The sequence below is a fragment of the Pseudorca crassidens genome, chromosome 3 (assembly GCF_039906515.1).
Source record: "Pseudorca crassidens isolate mPseCra1 chromosome 3, mPseCra1.hap1, whole genome shotgun sequence".
Classification (NCBI taxonomy): domain Eukaryota; kingdom Metazoa; phylum Chordata; class Mammalia; order Artiodactyla; family Delphinidae; genus Pseudorca; species Pseudorca crassidens.
This window is the reverse complement of record NC_090298.1, coordinates 53587309-53608115: the sequence shown is the minus strand read 5'-3', so window position 1 is coordinate 53608115 and position 20807 is coordinate 53587309. Positions and strand designations below refer to the sequence as shown.

At 42.2% G+C, this 20807-nt stretch overlaps 1 protein-coding gene across 17 annotated transcripts in view; it reads right to left on the bottom strand.

Moving 5' to 3' along the window:
* Positions 1 to 20807, bottom strand: part of MAST4 (microtubule associated serine/threonine kinase family member 4) — a 568209-nt gene that overhangs the window by 144892 nt on the left and 402510 nt on the right. The window contains exon 1 of one of the 17 annotated variants that reach the window (XM_067730869.1): positions 13973 to 14466. The exons of 15 other annotated variants lie outside the window; for them this stretch is intronic. In XM_067730869.1, the coding sequence (XP_067586970.1) occupies positions 13973 to 14064 (92 nt within the window). In that variant the 5' untranslated portion in view covers positions 14065 to 14466. Of the gene's footprint in view, positions 1 to 13972; positions 14467 to 20807 lie in introns of those variants that run through there. One more of the 17 variants, XM_067730871.1, reaches the window with a different exon arrangement.

Below are 20807 nucleotides of genomic sequence, written 5' to 3'. Positions count from 1 at the left end.
TTTAAGCCTGTGGGGAGATGTTAATTGGAATCTGAGTTAGCAGGAATATTTTTAAAGGGAACATTTCAAAAGAGATCTGAATATAGGGGGAAAAAAACAGAACCTAAAATGTGAGACCATCCAAGGTGACATCACAGGTGTCCATGGCCTCACTCCCACTCTGCACACCAGTGAGCCGGTGTGGACACTCCCACAGTTAGGTGAAGCTGTGCATTAGCAGGGCAGCTTTCACAGCATGATTCTGAATGCTTCCCCACAACTTTACAAACAACCCCCCACCCATACCTTCTTGTACATTACAAATATTTTTCAAAATTTCTGGAAATCTTACCATTGTAAAGGTGGGTGTTTAAAAGAACCTCTTTAAGGGAAAAAGAAAACTCATCAAACAGGAGGTTCAATAAAATATGAGTTTTGTGGTGTGTACATGCACATGTGTGTGCACACATATGCCCAGAAAAAAACACGTGGAAGGATAACCCCATATTTTTCATAGTGGTTGTATCTGAGCACTAGAATTTGGGGTGGTTTTTTTTACGGCTGTTCATATTTTCTCCATTCTTTGTCTTAGGCATAAGTTTAAAATTTTCTTCTCAAAGCTATATACATTCGACTGAAATTAAAATATAATGAAAATCATGAAAAGACATGATAACTTATTTTACAAAGCAAATGAAGTATCTTGACTTTATCTTTTGTAAAATGCATGTGTTGGTCTGTCTTCACTTGCGCTGAAAAACTCCATGCTTCCTTCTGGATCTCTATATTTTCCAACAACCATAGTCAATGTCTTAAATTACACGGCTTCCAAGTCTTCCACCTCATGGCTCTGTTTCCTTCCCCAATAAACAACCCCAAATTATTTATAACCATTTCCTGCTAGTAGAATTTGTTTATCTGGTTTCTTAAAACTTCTTCACCTATGTAGCATCAAAGGGGCTATTATACAGCAAGACTGGACCACGCAATTTAGGTAGTTTAAGCTTCTCTTTCGAGTATCTCATTCTGATGCCTTTTCCTGGTACCTACTTGACATTACCAACCATGGAATCAAACTATGTGTTAACCATCTTCCTCATCAAAATGATTTTTTAAAAGGATGACACAATGTAACACCGTATCCTGGCTGGCATCCTGGAATAGGAAAAGGACACTGGGGCACAACTAGGCAAAACATAATAAAATATGGAGCTTATTTTTAAAAGGCAGGGGGTGGACAAGGGAGAGCAAAACAAAACATCTTATTCTAATCCTTTATTAGCATTATCAAACAATCAAAAAGTACCTAAAACTTTCTAAGGTTTCTAAGTTTCTTAAGTTTCTAAAACTTTCTATAACCTAATTGTGGTGATAATTTGTCAAAATTCACAGAACTGCTCACTTATAAAGGATATGTAATATCCTTTACATACAAGGATACATACATATGTATGTAAACTGTATCTTCATAAACCGTGTCAAAAACAAAACAAAACAAAGCACATCTAGCTGCCTGGACTTTTTCTAGAGTGAGTAAATTAAAGTGGTAAACCCTGTGTCAGTACGAATCTGGATTAGTGGCCGTGAAAAACACCTTCTTCAATATTTAAAAAAGAGCACCTGAAGGAAAGACTTTTTTTACTCCATCCTTAGTAAGGAGCAGCCATTTCTCAAAAGCAGCTCACATACTGCACCACTGAGAGCTAAGACATGGCCAGTGAAGGATTTTTGTGGTTTAGAGAATTCTGGATGCAATGTTTACGCCTTTTGCATGTTGTAGATTGTTCATATTTTATTCTCATACAATTGTTTTAAGCATAGCAAAGCAGTCTTAGTTCTCTGAATACCATGATCTTCACAGAGTCTTAAATACTTAAATATGTATTTAAGTCTCATCAAACATCTCTCTAAAAATGTAGTTAGCATTAGCACATTCAAGAGAAATTATTGTCGTTTTAAAACGTGAAGAAGAAGCCTGTAAGCAATTCAGCTCTAAAATCCCAACAGCTCTTTCCTGACATTCACACTGTACTGCCATGTAAGATGCAAGAACTTTTGTCCCTTCTATGAAATGAACTATATGCTCTACTACAAGATCAGCAAGGATTTTGAGATGAGTGCATAATAAATACACTCACGTGAATGCGCAGGATTTCATAATACGTAGAGAGAAATCTCAGCAAAATAAGCACGGGTGCAGTGTAGTGTTATTTATTCAAAAGGCCTGTAAGATAGCAGCTATTCAGAGCTACACCATAAGTGAAACCTCAATTTCAAAAGCACAAGCCCACTCAAACACCATTATAAACTGTGATACTTTACTGATGGGGAAATTACAGGAGAATACATATACAATTTCCACTAATGGGAAAGAGAATCAGCAGGTGGCATTTTAAAACAAAGTAAAACCTACGTCTGTTTTTCACTCTCTTCCCTCAGACAGCAGGTGGCATTTCTATAGCAGAGATCAAGATTATCAGCGCTCAATGTTCCACAAATACCTTTGAATTGCCAGGAGGCTGCTGTGTGATAAAAATTAAGTGACTAAAATCTTACTTTACAAATATTATTTTTAATAATTAGAATGTTGTTGGAGCTGTATTTCCTTTGGAGGTAGGGCAGTGCAGTTACATCTTTATCTGGATTTACCATGTACTACTGGTAATTTGGGGACAATTAATTAACTTCTCTAAGCCTCAATTTTTTCATCTGTATAACAGGTATTACATATACCATTAAATGAGACAACATACACCAAACGACCTCAACAGATATTCTTCCTCTCCCTCCTCCTGTGCTGATGTTGGTAGATCTCCTACTGGTTATTACACGTTACCGTAATTATCTGTCAGCATCACTGTCTAACCCCACTAGATTGAGCTACTTGAACAAAAGGACCATGTCATATATATCTTTGTTTCCCAGGTGATAATCATAGACCTGGTCACATAAAAGGTACTCAATAAATATGTGGTACACAACTGAATAAATAAGGCAATGCGATAAATCCACAGGCTTTGCCCACAGAAGTCAGACAGAGTCAAACTAGGTTATTAGGTTATCAGGTTTCAGAAGGCGATTCAGCCTCATCCACGAGCCACAAAGCAGGAAGCAGGATCACACAAAGATACATAACTCATAAACAAGCCCCTCCAAGTATCTTTTAATGTAATCAACTTCCCATGTTTCAGAGGTTAATCCCTCTTGGCTTCTGGTTTCTCTATTTTTTGGCCCAGTTTATAAACATTTGCCTTCTCTTTAGTGCTTTTAAGGCAGCCAAAGACAAGGAATTGAAAGAGAAGCTGCATGGCCTTCAGGACTGGGGGCTGCCCCCTCTCAATCCAATCCCTAATACATCTTATGACTAGAAGGCAAAAACAAAACAAAGCAAAGCAAACCAAAATCATTCCAGTCTAGCATGCCTTAACATAGAGTTTAAGATATATATACACACCTGGAACTTCCCAACAAAATCCATAAATGTTGGGCCATGAATCCCCTCCAAACATGTTAGTTTCTTATTAAATAGATTTGAAATCAAACCTGTTAAGTGGCTGAAGGAGCAGCTACAAGCCACTGCTTGTGGGACACACCTAAAAGAATGGAAGGTTTGAAAAGCGAAGCTTGTTTCCTCGGCTCCAGGCTGGGCATTTCACTTACATGGGAACTAGAAAACTGGCTTAAAATGAGAACTATAATCTTTCTGGAACAATAGGTCATGACGAGCTTCCTTAATGCCAAAATAAGTGTTCAGAAGTGACTTCTGCTAACTGAAAGAAAGTGTAAAGGGCATATATATTTACTCTGGCTTGAATACAACATTTCTGAATATGTCTATCAGTGCCAAGAGTCAGAACACTTTTCTTTATGGATTTCAAACCTGGGACCCATTAAATGGAGTGTTTGTGTTCCTCCTGAGGAATGCCATCAGAAAGTTGCATCATATTAATATCTAACCAGTGCAAGTATTTGTACCTTTTGATCCCAAGATCACCCTAGGTCTTACATAAAAAGGTAGAATAATTTTAAGGTTAAGTCTCAGAAGGTAAAATAAACCACAATTTCTCTTGTTTAAAGAGTTGTTTTGTTTTTTTAAAGAAGCCATCAAATGATAAGTAATCAATAACAATTTCAGAGAAAACTGAAGTCTGCCTGCCAAGAGGGCATCTTGGCAGTAGCGATGCTGGTAAAAATGACATCAAAATCACTAAGATCCAAGAACTGCACTGAAGGAAGCAGAGCTCTGATCTTGAGCCTGGATTCCTATGTTAAGGAGGCTTATAGAAACCACTATTGATTTTTCACCTTAAAAATCCTAGCTTTCGGGCTTCCCTGGTGGTGCAGTGGTTGAGAGTCCGTCTGCCGATGCAGGGGACATGGGTTCATGCAGCGGTCCGGGAAGATCCCACATGCCGCGGAGCGGTTGGGCCTGTGAGCCATGGCCACTGAGCCTGCGCGTCCGGAGCCTGTGCTCCGCAATGGGAGAGGCCACAACAGTGAGAGGCCCGCGTACCGCAAAAAAAAAAAAAAAAAAAAATCCTAGTTTTCCATGGCTAACTTATCTAAAATTGACAGGAGTCATCTATTGAGAAAGAACGGTACATACAAAGTTCACAGGTCATATAGTAAAAATGAGGTAACTTTTATTCCTTATTAATTCTGTGGTCCAAACATCTAACCCCAGATATCAAATCCTAAAACATACAGGAAATTATAACTCGTAAACATACTGGCTCATTTTGCAGAATCCTCATCAACAACTATGACCTAAAGCACCCCTGAACTATCCCATACTCTACCTGTCCCACCATGGCCATTTGAATCAAAAATTAAAAATTCCTTTGCTTGGGGACCTATCGTTTATGGAAAATGCAAATTCACAGTCATCCATTCAACCTGCCAAGTCAGGTGAGTGTGCCTATCAGCTGTCTTGCCACCTGTCTGCCCTTTGGAGCAGTTAAGCAAGGGTAGGCTAATTTTACAGTGAACTGTTTTTTGGATTCGCAAGTAATCTGTGTTTATATACGTGGGTCTAGAATGCAGAATACCAAGAGGATAAAATTAACCTTTACCTAGAAAAATAAACTATCTGACGTGGCTTCTATATCTCCAATGCTCAGTGTCTGACGTAGGTAATCTACTGGGAAAAGTCTTCAATTTTTGTATCAGAAATCTTGACATTAGCCAAGTGAAAGTAATATTTGTACAGGAGTTATATCTCAAGTTCCAAGATCAACAAGCCACTCCAGATCAGACTTAAGAAATAACATTACATAATAGTCACTTAATGGCAATTGTTTTACAGTGACAAAGGTTTCATTTACCGTATTTCCTAGAGTGCTTTATTCAGCTAGCAGCTTTTCCCATGACAAACATACTTTTTCCCCTTAACCCCTTCATCTACCTGTAAAAGTAAAACATTTAATAACTATAATTTCTAATTAAAAGATACCCATCATATAGCACTTTAAAAGATAGGAATGTTAAAGGGACATCGGTGATTTTTTACACAAGCCACAGGTTCAGTGATATTCTTCAGATCTAGTGGTTAAGAAATCTGGCAGTGGCTAGATGATGTAATAGTGACTCTCAAGAGAGATGTCGTAAGGTCCAAGTCAGGGTCCTGAGACATCACATGCAGTGTAATGTTTAAAATTAGACAGAATAAAGCACGGCAAGAACAGCTTCAGCAAACACTCACAGGGCAAAATGGGCCTGGTGGATCCATCAGTTTTCCTCCCTTTCTGATTCTACTACGCTAGGAGACTTCACCAAGTTTCACCCGTTCCTCATTCCCTCCACCCAGATGATTCACTCAGAACCTAAAACATTATCTCCAAAAGCTATCTCCTATATGAATTTCCATGTCAGGTTAGAAAGTTTCCAAAGACATGGAGCTCCATATATATATAGATAGATAGATAGATAGAGATATATAGAGAGAGATATATATATGGATTTTGCCTGCAATTAGTTTCCCAAGAAACCCCAAACTGTAACAAAATCAGAATCACTGATAAATGTAAATTCCAAAGTCAGCAGATTGTAGAAAGTGCCCAGGTTCTATAATAAAGCAAGTGATGGAGGAGCTTAAGATAAGATAAACATTAATGACTGTCTATTCTTCTTACCAATCTACTTTACCTTCAAATGCTGATCAAAGCCTAAATCCTCTGCTTGGGCCTTTTTTCTTTAAAACAAAACAACATGATGTTTCAGTTTGATATTGCTATAATTACCTCTCTAACAAACATATCCAATAACGATTAGTGTAGCTAAAACTCCCACTGGTCTTCTCATGCTATTAATAAGATTTAAGGTCAATATTTTCAGAATTTAAAGCCAAGTTCACAAGGGAACTTTCCTAACTACCAAGATAGAGGACAGAAAATAAAGTATCAGAACAAGTATTAATAACCACATGAACTTTTTATTTAGAGATATTCCTCTAGTTACAAAATGTGCCACAGGTCACAAAAACCAAGTGTGCTGCTCAATCGATATCCAAGGCTTCTACCAACAGAGGTTGACTTTGCTTTTAATAAATAGTTTTACACACACCCTGTGCCTACTTTCATCCAGGTAGCCCCAGGACCATTTTATTATCTTGGATCTCCTGTTAACTTTCAAAGGGATTACTCAGTTACCGTGATGTCACTCCCAAATGACTAGGTTACACGTAGTGAAGACAGCTCAGATTAAAAATAGCTTTGTGTGGGCTTACTCACACTGAGAGCTGGGTGTGCTGGAGAGTGAGACAGGGGTTCAGAGCCTCTAGTCCTGAGCTCCCTGGGAAACCAGCCTATTTCCATCTCAACCTACACAAGGAGGACTCTCCCAAAGTCTTCCGAATAAAGCCCTACCCCAAGCCTTCTCCTCCATGAGCTGTCTCCACACAGGGGAGATTTCTCAACCCCAGCGACTGTCAGTTTTTAGCCCAGAAGGCAGATGGATGGTCTCTATCTTGAGGCTTACGATTCCCCTATTTTAAAAGTATCACTTGGGCTTCTGATAACAGGATACATGCGTAAAGAGAAGCAAACAGAGCCATAAAAACATATAACGTTCACCCCCCTCACTGTGAACTTACTGACACACATATACCCCTTCCAGTGTCGACCAGGTAGAGCAACGAATAGCCCATGCGTCCCCAGGGAGCATATGCTCCCCATTCTAAAGCTTGGTTTTTAATGGACTTCTTTTGAAATCTACTTTTTAAGGTCTCACACATTTTTCTCTCTCACTCCTTTCCTCCTCCCTCTTTCTGCTTCTCTCTCCCCTCACAAAAGACCTACAAATTCAGGGGCAAAACAAATGATCTGTCAGCTCCTGTTGTAAACCTCCCACTAGAAGCTTGAAGCAATATTTCTGAGATGTGCTTATTCCGGCTCACATCCTTTGTGTCTGGCCAGCCTGAAGACCCGGAGAACACGCTGCTCCGGTGTGGGGCAGCCAGGCTCTGCACACAAGTCACTCAGAGAGCTGCTGGGAGCTCCTAACCTGGGGTCTCCACGTTCTCCTCTCCCTCAGGGGTCTCCCTTATTAGGCTGGGGGAGGGGTGCACGAGTGAGAGCCTTAGGCACCAGTGCCGATGTCAGAGCTAACTAGAGACAAGATGGGAGGATGACAAGAGGAGAGGACGGAAGGGCGAGCCCCGCAGTGATGGGCAGGCCTGTCCCACCTGCGGAAAATGCAGTCCAGAGCATGAAGACAGAAAGATGAAAGGAAGCAGTTACGAAACAGGCCTGGGCAAAGCAAGGAGTGGGAGGAAAACGGGTGCAAAGACTCGGGGAGGGGCAGAGCCTGCAGGTCAGGTGTAGAGAGGATGAGAGCATGGATGTGAGCGCCAGGTTTCAGCCACTTGTGGAATAGGCTTGAGGGGCGGGGCGGACAGCGTACCCTCCCTCCATCTGTACTTGGCTCAGATTCAGGCTCAGGCAGAGTCAACGAGGGGGCAGGTAGGGGCTAGAGACCCTCAGCAGAGCAGCTCCAACTGTAAACATGTCAGAAAGCAGATACTCAGGAGGCTGGGGAAAGAACTTGAGCTTCCAGAGGGGAGGGGAAAGGAAGCTGTCATTGCCTGTCTGGGTGATGAAGCGGACAATAAAGTGAGCAACACTGAGTAAGGGGATATGATTCAGGGAGGAGGGCTGACGGGCCAGCTGCGAATGTGCAGAGGCTGGTACACAAGGATGTGTGGCTGCTGTGCTTAGCTACCCACAGAGGGAGGGGTGCCACCCATGGCCTCCAATGCCTCGCTTACTTCACTCCTGCTTTCCTGGCTCCTCCCGCCGCCCTGAGCCCACCCCTCTGCTGCCGGGGTTCACGCTGAAGTCACCAGGACTCCCCAGTCGTCAGACACAACGCACACCACGGTTCATCTCCGTGGAGCGGTAGTTGATCATTCTGTCGGGATCTCTGTGAGAACACTCTGCCAGCTTCCTTCCCTCTTACGGGACTCTCCTCCACGTCTCCCTTCCAGTTCCTATCTGCATCTCTGCCCACTCCTTAAATGAGGCATCTTTAGCTCTCCCACAGATTAATCTAACATATTTCTCATGGTCCTAATGAGGACTCCCAAGCCTCTTATCTCTGGTCCAGCCTCCTTGAGTGCCCTGGACCTACCGTCCAACTGCCTGCCTTGAGGCTCGCTCTTTCTTGCCGCAGAGCCTTGGCTGTTCCCAGATGCCTGCTCCCAAGGTCTTCCCGCCGACGGCTCTTTCTCATCCTTTAGATCTCTTGAATATTACCTCTTCAAAGACCTTCCCCGACCACACGATCTAAAGTAGTCCCCGCACTGTCACTCTCTCTTCTCAGCTCTTGCTTACAGCCTTCAGAACACAGTGACCACCACTTGACTTATTTAGATGTTGGTTTATTTGTGAGGCCCAAGCATTCTGTCTGGTTTACCTCTATATCCCTGGCCCAGCACAGGACACTGGTGCTGTACCAGCTGAATGAAGGAATGGAAGCTCCACGGTACTCAGCACACAACAGGTGCTCAATAAATGTGGATGAAGGAGCCTCTGGGGACACAAGGGGCGAGTACAAGTACTTGTGTCTTATATGTACAGGTGATTCTCCATTTCCCTGGTTCCCCAAGTAAAAACCCCCAGGGCCATTGTGGTATCTTTCTTCATCCCTCAGAGCCAATACCTCATCACCTTCTCCCAATTTTATATCCTTAATATCTCTCAAGGCGTAATCTCACCACATTCTTTGCTCAGGCCTGCAAAACCCTTTAGAAAGGCTACCGCAATAACTTATTCATTGGTTTCGAGGTCCCACCCTCTCTTCTCAGACCTAAACTCCCCAAGTGCTGCTAGACATGTCTCTCTTCCACTGGATAAAGGCCAAGCTCCCACAAATACCAAGTGTCTCAACGCTCCTCCTCAGTCATTATCCACTACTCATCCCCTTGCTGTAATGACAGTAACCGTATTAATAGTTGGAGTTCATTAAGGCTTTTCGATGTGAGTCATTGCATTAAGCATTTTATACAAATGAACATATTTTAATCTTTATACCAATTCTATGAGACAAGTAATTTACTTGTCCCTACTTTATAGACAGAGCAACTGAAGTCCAAAGAAGGTAACTTACTCAGTATACAATATCACAGAGTTAAGATTTGAACTCAGGTAAACTGGCTTCAGATCAACCCTCTTAACCATTGTGCTCTGTTATGTAGCCTCTTTAAACTTTATGCTTCAGCAGTGCCGAGTTATGCTTCTGGTTCTTTATGCTCCAGCAATACTGAGCTATGTATAATCCCTTGAACTCTGCTGTTGCCAAGGCCTCCATGCCTTCGTACACACCATTTCTTTCACTTCCTGGGAAGGCCTTGTCTTCCTGTCTGATAAATACCAATGTACCCTTCAAAACCTCCCCAAGGTTTTCTATCTGGTGCATCTCCCGGCTCCTTTGTACCTGGTAAATACTTCCTGATTGCCCTGGTTTGCAATGATTCATCTGCATGTCTTCACTGAAGGCATGCCTATGGCTTTCAGCTTTGGGTAACAGTGCCCAGGCAAACAACAGATGCTCAATAAACGTGGATTTAACTGGGCTTTCTGTAAAAGGGGTAAGCACGGGTTAACCAATATCTAACATGCCAAGGCAGGAGAGAAGCATATTCCATGCTTTTTAAAGACATATATTCATGCTCAAAACAAAAGAAAAACTCACCAAACACTACAGATGTTTCTGAAGAGAAGATGCAGTGTGCATAAAAATTCAACGCCTTCTGACAACTACAGCAGTTAAAGATCCCTGAATGTACCTGCTGTTCATTGTAACTGCTGAGTAATGTGAATTTAGCAAAAAACAAAGCAAAACCAAAATAACCTTTTATCCCAAGGTTCTCAGAAAAATACATCTGGAACCTTTCTCAAAGTGATGAACTGAGTCACAGACTACCCAATGGCTTGGGTAGGATTGTACTGACTTAGGTGTCACTGAGGTTTGGACATTATCACTTAAGCCCAAAGAAAACATGACAGATTTCTGACCACTGAGGTTAAAAATCAAGCATCTTCTAGAGTCTCTAGACTTCAACGAAACTAAAAGCGCACTTCAGAACTAAGCAGCAACATTTCTAAATCAATGGTAGGCCTTTCTTCACAGTGAGACATAGAGGAGACATAAGTCAAAGAGAAGTCGGATCCCTTCTGCCTCGAAATTTTTAATCCAACGGGAAAGGAAAAGATGTTACAAACAAATAGTAACAAAAAGCAGGCAAACTAATTCCCATCCTGCCTTGCAAGGGGATCCTGAAGTGAACGGAGAATCCGCAGGTCTATGAAACTCACAGCCTCTAAAACATGCGATTCTTACTTCAGTTTAAAACAACACATTTTCGTTTAAATACCCTGTTCATTCAGCCTAGATTTTTGTCCCTCAGAGCAGCAGGTGAATGGCTGTATTGAGACTACCTTGAGGAAATGAAGGAGGGGGAGAGGTAGGCCAAGCCCATCATAAAAAAGGAACCATTACCAATGGAAATGTGAGCTTTACAGCAAAACATCGGACAAAGTCAGTGTGCCTCCAGACAACCCAGTGTCTGCCGCAGTCCAAGCAAAAAGGAATGAAGGCAACAACATGATCATCGTTGGGACGCAGCACAAGTCAGCCAGGCTTTCGGTGCATCAGGACCTGTTCAAGAGTCTAGGCCTGAGAGTCAGTCTGTAGGTGCCTTTCCCCAAGAACTCAGGGAGTTATGGGCCCATGCAGGGCTTTGAGTTGGAAGAGAAACCTTAAAAGTGTTCCCATGAGAGGGCAAACCAAAAAACCAGAGCCATGCTAAACTGGCAAGGCAGATGCGATGCAGCAAAAACCCAAAGTCCTCTGTGTTGGCAATTTCTACCATGATACAGATTTAAGGGAAGAGTCTGAAACCATTCAGCCTCTCTTTTGTCTAAGTGGTACCAAACATCCTATCCCTAGGAGCTCCAAGATGCTCACTCACAGGCTCAAAGCTGGATTTTACTCTTTGACAGACGCAAGAAGCTGATATAAAGAAAAGGTTATGATGAAGTCCTCTGGATTACAATGTAATCAGAACAAGTAGCTGGGATAAAATATGCAAAATGAATGATCTGTCGAACAAAGTCAGCAAATGTGCAGAGAAGCAGCCAGGCTTGGGCAGGAGAGCTGTTCCAAGGGCCCAGGCACGTCCAGCTGAGGATGAGGGCAGGGCACCCTCACCTGGACAGTGGGCACAGCCTCAGGGAAGCTGGCAAAAGGATCGGGCTACTTGGGAAAGGAGAGGTCCTTTTAAAAGGGCAGATTTAGGGAAACTGATCAGTGCTGTAAGAAACAGGGTTAATGTGGCACTTAGAGGAGGAAAAGGATGTAGAGCAGTTAAGGGAGGTCACAGAAGGGGAAGAGTCCTACTATAAGCATACACTTCATGTCCTTACGAAAGGACGCAGAGCCAGAACTGATCACCGTATAATAAGAGAAAGCAATGGCCACGTACACTGACCCGGAGAGAGGGACACCTGCCCGTCACCTTCCTGAAGCTACCTAATACATAGAAGGCAGTTCCAGCCCTGTGAGACCTGTAAGTAGATGTATCTAGAGATGATCTTCAGGATACATATTTCCAAACTCCATGAATCTAGGAAATCCCAAATAACAAACAGGCTGTGACAACCTCTACTCTGAGATGGGAGGGAAGAAATTCCACCTCCCTCTCTGTATCACTAAACTGAAGATACGGGCCCATGACTTGGGGAATGGACACAGCCCTCCCACACCCTCATTTGGTTGGGAGGAATCCAAGTTCCTTCAGAACCTAGGCTCTCTGCCAGTGTGAGCTGTCTAAAATGGAGTGCTCTGGGCTGGATAGATACTGTCCAAAGGCCATGGTCAGACCAGCCTGAGAATTTTTTATGGATTTGATTCAATAATAGTATCAAACATGTAGGTGCGGGGAAGAAAGATTCCAGATGCTTTTCGGTTTCAGACACACGGGTGTGATGCCAGAGCAGACTTATCTTCCCAAGAAGTGGTTCTAGGTGAGAGTAGCAGCTGCATCACCGCCAGGGCTACGTCACTCAGACATATTTAAGGGCTCCTGACAAAGAAGTTATAGGATTTACTGCCATGAGGAGTAGGGACCTGGTTCAGGAACAGTAAGTATCTCTTCAACTGATTCGTTGTTTGGGGGGTTTGGTGCACGGATGACACAGCCTGTTAAAAAATGACCAATACCAAAAGAGTGTCTCTGAACATTATAGCAGAAAAGCACAGCCACCTTATTTAAAAGACACAACTTTAGAATCATATGGTTTAGTGGGACTAATATTGTTCAAGTTGCATTAAAAGGTAAGTATAACTTAAAAATCGACGCAATCATGCTCTCTCTCTCTCTCTCTGAGACACATACACACAAACACACACACACGTTTGTTTGTGTATGTATAAACAGCATGTGTCAGGGTATTCCAGGACGCTTCTGAAAATTAAGAAATACCATGAGAAATGTCAAATGCAAACACTACTAAGTTTTCCAAAGTATTATGTATTTGCACTTAAGCTACAAAAAGTTACTGGTATAACCAAACAGAATGAACCATCTTCCTGTGTTCTTTAAACACTGGAGCATAGAGATGACTCTACCAATCTGATAGCCAAGCATCCTGTTTATTTGACTGCATGCACCTTTGCCCTCGTGCATGTTCACGTGTATGTTCAGGGCGAGTTTTGAAGAAAAACAAAGAATCTATATTTACACAACTCAAAGGGTGTGCCCCTCTAAAACCAAAATCATGCCACCTGTCTGTGCTGGACACAAATGTGGAGAGAGAAGAAACACCTGCTTTAAAATCATTTTCTCTCACCCAAGTGTCAGCAACTAACTCTCAACTGTCTTTCACTTGTGGCATGAGCTTCACCTTGATTTTAAAATCTTTCTTCTTTTCACCTGTTCTAACAAATACATGTTACAAAATGAAAAGGCCAGTCTACTTTTAGAAATAAATGTCAGCAAATCAATTTTTAAAAATGCAAAGTTATGCAGACGTTTCTCTTTAAGCAGACAATATGAAACAGACAAGCTTGAGCTATCTTTGAATCGTACATTTGCATCGTATAAAGGTTAAATATTTCATAGAGGGAAGCATCTGAAAGGCTCTACACAGAGTAACAGAAGCTCCACCGCCTGAGTGAAAGAAACGGATAAATGATCAGATCAAAGAGAGGGAAAAAGTATCTCCTCCCCCTTCCCTTCTCTCCCCACCACTCACAACTCGAGGTCTGACTCTCCACATTTCTGAAGAACTCCGAAAAGCACATTCATCAGCGTGACCCAGGAAAACCACAGAGGAGGCAATACCTGAACCAGGGCCCCCCAGCAGAGTATAAACTTTTCAAACTGTAACCCAATCAACAAAACCCCAGTTGCTAAGGGGGCCCAGGCAGCCGGGCAGCCTCCTAAGCCAAAGCATTCATTCCCTCTCCAGGCTAAAAGGACCCCCAAGTTTTTTACCTTTGTGTTCGCCGAAGCCTGTTCCCACTCCTCAAATGAGGCATAGTAAAGTTTGAGAGCACAGTCCAAAAATTTGGGTCAGACATATCCATTTCTTTCTCGCTTCAATTCACTGTAGGTTCAAGGCCATAAGACCAAAACGGAGGGAGGAGGGGGAAAAAAAAAGACAAAAAAGATCCCAATTATCTACTCACTGCCTCCAGAGGAAACGTGCTGCGAACTGTGATCTCAAGAACAACTTGGAGCGTGAGTGAGAAGTACCCGTCCTAGCCTTTAATCAACACACAGCTATTTCTCCAAGGTTCAGGAAACTTGTTTCCTCCTGGGTTTGCCCTCTCCTGGTCAGCCTTGGCCAGCTATAAACAGTAATTACAAGAGTTGGGCCGTGCGTTCGGCTCAAAATGTTGTCTGTGTGATTCAGTCCAAGGTACTTTGTCATCTGTTTGGCAGATACCATTTGCAGCTCCTGCGGGGGGGTGGGGATGGGCAGGGGAGAGGACTAGTTTAAGTCTTTGGTTCCGGGAGGCTGGCGCTTATCAGCAAAACCATTCAACATCCGAACATGCCCAGTGCTGAGCTTCCTCTCGGTATCTACATACAAGGAAAGGAATGTAAATGGAAAAAGCTCCTCTTCTTCGCCCCTCCTCGAAAAACGGAAACTTAAAAGCACTTATAGAAAGCTGGCCTGTTGGCGGACTCCAGCCGGACACCTTTGTGCAGCCTCAGCGGGAAGGGGCCAGGCGGCGGGACCGGTCCCCACCGCAGACACTCCCCATAGGAGCGGGGCCTCATGGGAAAGGGAGCAGACGGGACCGGTGCGTGAGCCCAGGAGGACTGGGACACCCTAGCATCTCCCGCCGCCGCGCCCCCAGCGCGGAGCCCCTGGTGGATCGGTCCCTCCAAAGAAATTAAACCCAGCGCGATCCGGAACCCGGTGGAGTGCACAGCGCACACCTGGAGGCTGATGCGTGATTCACTGAAGACTGGATCACCAGGAAAACACTCCAAGAAAGTCAGTAATGGCTCTGCCGAGGGACGCTGTTTGTCGTGTAGGAAAAGCACGCCGAGGGAATGCCACACTCACCTAAAACCTCAGTAAACTTTATTTTTGAGTTTACATCCATTTGATGAATTGCTACACTGCACACCTGTCTGGCTTCACCCTATCTAGGGACTGGTCAACCACTACCTGTGAAGATACGACCTGGCACTTAGTTAACCAATGCTAGAATCATTTTCCTGCCATGAGTGTTAAGACTTTGAAAGGAAGGAATGAAGGGGAGGTTGAACCAATGTTACAGTTATTCATTTTGAAGAAAACCACAGGATTCCAATAACTCCCCAAACCCACCAATGCTTATGATTAAGTATATAAAGAAAACACTAGAATTTAAATTAGCTACTTTAATCTGGTGTAATATGTCAAGAGATAATAAATTTAAAAAAAATGTTTAATCAAAAATAACGTTTTAAAAATGGTTTAGTTCAATCAGTAAATACTGGGAACAAACTTGCTTATAGAAAGATAAGGGTGAGGAAAAAGGGGATGGGGGGTCAGCTGAGAAGGGATGGGGCTAAACAAAGAACAGGAGTCTACTTTGAGATGCTCTTTAATCCTGGGGACCCCCAGAAATATTTTCACCCCAAGCACTCTAAGAATTTCTGATGGGCCTCCTCAGATCCTTGAAATCTACAAAGGCAGACAAAGAAGACAATATTTTCTCAATTTTACATGGCAAAATACACTTCACCAGATACTTAGGGACTTGGTCCAATATTTTTTGCCCCATACTAAGCCATGTCTTCTCTTAAAAAAATGCTTTTAAATATCCAAAAAAGTATTTTTTAAAGGCTGACACAAAGATAGTACCATACTCCAGAGCAGAGCTTCCCAACCCCTGCACTGTTGACATTTTAGGCTGGATGATTTTTTGTTTGGAGGACTGTCTTGTGCATTGCAGGACGTTTAGCAGCCTCCATGATCACTCCCCAATAGATGCCAGTTGTGATCGTCAATAATGTCTACAGACATTGCCAAATGTTCCTTGGGGGTGCAGAATTGCTCCTGGTTGAGAACCACCACTCTAGATAAAGGCCTTCTCTGAGATAGGTAGTACAGAGCATTGCTTAAGAGCAAGAATCTTGGGTTTGAATTCTGCATCCAACACTTACTGTGACCTTAATCAAGTCACCTAATGTCTGCCCATTTTCCCTCTTTTTATGGGGTCCATGATAGGACCAACCTCTAAGAGGTTCACACACATAAATGAGATGACATACATAAAGCCCTTCATGCAGCGTCTAGAGCACAACACACATAAATGTTGGCAATATGCAGAAGCTAAGAGAATACCATGCAGAGAGATGCAAGACTGGAGCAGAGGGCATCCTACACCATACTCTCTACTTTCATGGCACTCTGAAGATGCCTCTACAGGGGTGCTGGTCACACTGTATTACAATTGACTGTTTACTGCTGCCTTTCCTGTTAGTCTATGAGCTTCCTCAAGGCTAAAGTCATGTTTTATTGATCTCTGTACTTCTACAAGCTGACAGTTCCTGATTTATGTAAGCATTCAAGACATGTTTTTTCAATGGAGATACTTCAGATGCTCAGGTATCTATTCTTTCTTTCAAGATGCCCTGAAATTTATCTGTTTTAGCAGGTCAATTGAGTTTCTCAAAGAATCCTGAATTTTTAAGAATCCCAGGAGGATATTTTTAAACTCTAAAGACTTTCTCTTATTGATTCATTTTTATCTATATTCTGTAACTGGAAACAGAAGTGTTAGGCTAACATTCTTGGGGTCTTAACATGGCTTTAAGAAATGTCACAACCAAATCCAGGGGAAACTCTCTTTGAATCCTACCCCCTACCCCATCCCCAAAGATAAGCCCAGGGAAAAATTTTTGTGCTCACTCTTTAGGTATCCAGATAATTACATATCAGAGGCTGCTCAGAGCAGAACAATGAAGCTGGTGAAAGGGGACTTGAAAGTGTGCTATATAAACTGTGGGTTCAAGGAACTCTGGTGAATGTGGAAAAGAAAAGATTTAGGGAACAAGCAACAGCTGTCCTTGAATACTGAAATAACTACCATGTGGAAGGACCTTCAAATGCAAAGATGAAAAAGGCTGAAACAACAAGGAAGGACTTTCTGTGTGGGTGTTTGAGGAGAGTTAAACTGTAGTGATACAGTGGGTGAGAGTCAAGTTCTGGATGATTGAACTCTGGGGCAACTCTGCACCACCAACTCTCATATCCTCCATGGTCCTTCCAGAAAAGCCTACATATGTGGGCAACACCCATAAAAATGATAGCAATAAAATGGATAAATCAATAAAACATTAATTTCTTCTCTTGACTGAATAATACATATTTTGGCCTGTGGGCAGCAGATGTCATAACTCTCTCCACCCTGTGCATTTTGGGGAATCCACCGTGCAGATTCTCAAGGTGCTGGGTAAAGACCTGAGTATTTTAAACTACTTTAATGTTTCCTTTAAACATTTCATGTTTCCTTTAATGTTTTTTGCACTTCAAAGGCTTCAAGAATTGGGGTTGTATCCAAAATGAAAAATAAAAATTGGTAAAGTGAGTGAAGAACCGGAAATGAATTAGTTAATATAGTGAAAGTGGCTGATATATTCCCACACTTCTTTAAGAGTAGGAGTAGGTGTGACACTGAAGTGTAACTTGTCTTCTAACCTGTTTGACTTGATTTGGGAACTTATGATTCAGAAGGTAATGCAGTCAGCAAATACAAGAATTAAAATTGTCAGAACTGCTGACATTTTTCTACAGACAAAACAATTATATGAGCAGAAACTAAAGCATATTTTAGTTGCAAATGCAGTAAAACTCTGGCTACGGAACTACGAAGGAATTGAGATGATTGGAAATTCTTAAGACTACAGCCGATCTAGGTCATTATACAAATATCCAGTCAGATTTTCTACTTATTGCACAACTAAGCCTATACAGCAGTGGACAAGTTTTGTGATCCAGAATGCTCATTCATTTAATCAGGTTGATATTATCAGTCATTGTTTTTATGAGAAAGGTGAATGAGATTGAAAAATAAGCTTGTCAAGCTCCTGAAATGCCAGCTTAAGATGAGGTAAGTATTTAATGAAGGGTCAAATTCTTCACTGTTAACCCCTCTCCTACATATACAAGATTCCAGGTTCTTTTCACTGACTTGAATTCTCCTGTCTATGTTCCATCCGCTGACCCATGCTTATTCAGTAGGGTTTCCTTCACCCTACACAGAACAGCATTAAGGTTAATATCCCTGGAGCCTCGCCTTGAACTTAGACACTATAGGAGATTAAGTCTTCTAGTGTAAGCATGAGGCCTGGGAAGCTGTCAGCTCCCTGCACTGACACGCTTGCCATGAGGCCGTGTCCAATGAAAAGATACGAGGGCAAGTGGAGTTAATACTGAGTTTCAAAATGTATTCTGATCATGGCCTGGTCTGGGGATTCTGCTATAAATTTACTTTGATCTCTGTCCACTCTTGTCATCAGAGTACCCAGAAGTGACTACATCCCCAAGGCTGTCCATACCTACAAGTGTACTTTGGTCATCTTCTAAATGCTGTCTTGAGAGTTTTGCGTATAGGAGTGTGAAGAGCACGTTGCCCATTCTGAATGAGCAATGCTTGTAATCGCTGTATACCTTAAGAAATAAAGCTTAAAAGCTGGGCTAGAAATGTAAAGAAAGTTGCATCAATGGGAACGGGTTGTAAGAAAGCTCTTCTAGAATTACTAAGCAAATTTTTTTGCTTACATTGCTAAAATGTGAAGGAAGATAAAAAAAGATCAATGAAAATTAACTTGTAGGGATAGATCTGAATGCTGAAAAGCTAAGAGATGGATAATAGGTAGGGTTACATCGTGCTGGGCATATTAAAAAAACATTTTTAAACAATATCATAGGGCAAGAGAGATTCAGATTTCTAAAGGGAATAGATAAAACAAAGGAAACCAAATAAAACTGATTTCTCTTTCCTGATAGGTTAGGTAGAGAAGTACATAATCCACAAGGGCAGGTTGAAGGACAAGGTCCGAGAGGGGAAAGGACAGACTAAATACGAGCCAGAATGGGAAGAGAATGTGATATTTTCCTCAGGTGTTCCCTGGATCCCAGGAGAATCGGAGGCTCAGAAAATGTAGCAAATAACCAACAACTTCACAAAATTAAAGAGGAGAGAACAGATAGACATGGGAAATGAAGCACTTTTCTCCCAAATTAGCGACTCCTTGATTTGTACAAAAGATAAGTAGATTAGAACATATGATGGTGCCATTTGCAGCGAAACGGATGCACCTAGAGATTGTCATACTGAGTGAAGTCAAACAGAGAAAGACAAACATATGATTATCGCTATATGTGGAATCTAAAAACATGGTACAAATGAACCTATTTACAAAACAGAAATAGAGTCCCAGATGTAGAAAATAAACTTACGGTTACCAAGGGGGAAAAGGGAGGGAGGGATAAACTGAGCGATTGGGACTGACATATACACACTGCTATATATAAAACAGATAACTGTATAGCACAGGGAACTCTACTCAATACTCTGTAATGACCTATATGGGAATAGAATCTAAAAAAGAGTGGATATATGTATATGTATAACCGATTCACTTTGCTGTACAGCAGAAACTAACACAACATTGTAAATCAACTGTACTCCAATAAAAATTAATTTAAAAGAAAAAGATATGCATGGTGGCAGCCCAGCTCACAGGACCAGGGAGGGTTTCAGAATCACTGATTGTAAGCATATTACCCTAGCACTCTGTCTACCCTATCACTGACTCTCAAGCAGGGTCCTGGGAGAAGCCCCATAGCCTAATCTCCCCTGGGAGAGGAGTTAGGCTGCTAGAAAATGTGTCATACTTACAGGGCTGGAGGGGGTCATCCTGCAGGAAGGAGACTCCTGGGTGAGAAACAGAGAAGAGTGTGTCTCTCCGTTCAAAATCAGCCGTCTGCAAGAGCCATCAATAAACCAAGCAGAGCACTGGCCTCCAACAGAGCTCAGCAATCCAATTACGGAGCAGAGAGCAATGCTGCGAGACCAACGCCAACATCTGACAAATAGGAAGGCTAACTTCGAGACTGCTTTAAGACCACACTTCCTTGCCACTTACTGTAGACAGCCTTCCTATGAGCCTCCTTCCCCCTACTGGGTTAGGTATCCCTCTATTGAGCTCTGCAACTGAGAGCTCCTGCATGAAAAGTGTTCCCCCACCATATCAGAATCTGTGTGTTTGCAGATCACTCCCCCTTAGAGTAAGAGCTCCGTGAGGGCAGGGGCTGTATCTCCATCTTTTAATCCTCAATACACCATTAGGATGAACGTGAAGACAAGGGATAAAGGGAGGAAGAATTTGCTCAGGGTTAGAAAGATACTTGAAAGCAAGTATTTTTAAGACGGACCCCTTACCTGTTTTAAAAAGCCCTTTCTGTCTATTCCTCTTGGAATTTCATGAGCCCATACCATTATTCATATACACTGTACCTGTTAGACAGGTCTACTGCCTCAGATTTCAAAATCTCAGAAAAGAGACCACACACATGTAGCTGTGTATCTGTAGACACATGTAAATATGTGTCTAACTAGTTTGTATGAAATGCAAAATGCTTTTTGAGTAACAGTGAACCTCAGACACTAATCATTACATTAGACTCTCAATCTGGAATTAACTTCAAGGACATGGTGTTTCTTGATCCAGAAGCTTGGTCTAAGGTACATCATTTCTCATCCAGCTCCTGAGCATGAATTACAGTGCAATTATAAGAAGTGTCAATTAAGTGGGTCAG